Genomic DNA, 1,131 nt, shown 5'->3' with positions numbered 1-1,131 from the left:
GCTTCTTTGGATGCAGCCCAGGATACAGTTGGCCTTCTGGGCTGTGAGCGCACATTGTCGGTTCATGTCCAGCTTTTCATCCACAAGTCAAGTAGTGTGCTCTGAGCAAAGCTAGAGTTACCATCTACAGCCAAAATAGAGAAAACCTTGTGGGGCTTCTGTGGGGCAGCTCAGTGCTGCAGAGGTTTAACTATTTCTCTGGTTTTTATAGCTAAAGAACTTAAAGTATGTGCCAGCTTTGCATGCATTGAGAGTGAAGTTGGTAGATTTTGAGACTCTGAATTTTAAGGATTATTTTTGGGGGTTTTTGTAGGTCTTTTCCTGTCTGCATGTGAACATGTCACAATTTTTGCACTATCCTGTTGAGTATTTGATGCTTTACAATAGGAGTATAAGATGCTTCAGTCCATAACAAGTGTATGTCACCAGCTTAGTACATGTTGTTAATAGCTAATGTTTCTGGATCTTTTTTGCTTTATCTAAAGTGACTTTCTCACTTTATTCTACAGGTTTTAATCACATCTTACCATATTTCTACGTGATATATTTCATCTGCTTGCTTGTTCATCGAGAAGCTCGTGATGAACATCATTGTAAGCAAAAATATGGCGTGGCATGGGAAAGGTATTGTCAGCGTGTACCATACCGCATATTTCCTTACATCTACTAGAGCACTCCAGATGCCTGATTTGCAGATTACTTCTAAAGTTAGTTTCTTTGCAAATAAAAATATACCTCTTACCTTTGCACTTGGTCTATTTGTTATTTAGGCTTTTTTAAAAAAAAAAAAAAAAAAAAAAAAAAAAAAGGAGAGAGAGACCAAACAGTGGAGTGCATCAACACATATGTACAAGTAATCTTAAATATGTGAGTTGTGAACTGAGACTGTCTGTGACTTCAATTTTTAAAAAATTGTGAATTTTAAAAAGTCTTGGAACCCTAATTTTTCAAGTTAAATTTTATCTCGAATCCTGAGTTTACATTTTTTATTGCATTTAATTAAGCACTGTGATGTAAAGTATGTTAATTTCTTAATACAGTAAATACAGAAATTCCATTTAGTTCATTTTTTGGTGTTACTTGTACCATCTAACTTCAGATGTCTGACTTAGTGGCCTGAATTGGAGGAGC

At 35.7% G+C, this 1,131-nt stretch overlaps 1 protein-coding gene across 1 annotated transcript in view; it reads left to right on the top strand.

Moving 5' to 3' along the window:
* Nucleotides 1-794, top strand: part of LBR (lamin B receptor) — an 18,006-nt gene extending 17,212 nt beyond the window's left edge. Inside the window, exon 14 of the mRNA XM_009273844.2 lies at nucleotides 510-794. Coding sequence (XP_009272119.1) covers nucleotides 510-670 — 161 coding nt within the window. The 3' untranslated portion in view covers nucleotides 671-794. The remainder of the gene's footprint in view (nucleotides 1-509) is intronic.
* The last annotated feature ends 337 nt before the right edge of the window (nucleotides 795-1,131 follow it).

The sequence above is a fragment of the Aptenodytes forsteri genome, unplaced genomic scaffold (assembly GCF_000699145.1).
Source record: "Aptenodytes forsteri isolate BGI_AS27 unplaced genomic scaffold, ASM69914v1 Scaffold319, whole genome shotgun sequence".
NCBI lineage: Eukaryota > Metazoa > Chordata > Aves > Sphenisciformes > Spheniscidae > Aptenodytes > Aptenodytes forsteri.
Note: the sequence above shows the minus strand (reverse complement) of the source record. Positions and strands in the feature narration are given on the sequence as shown.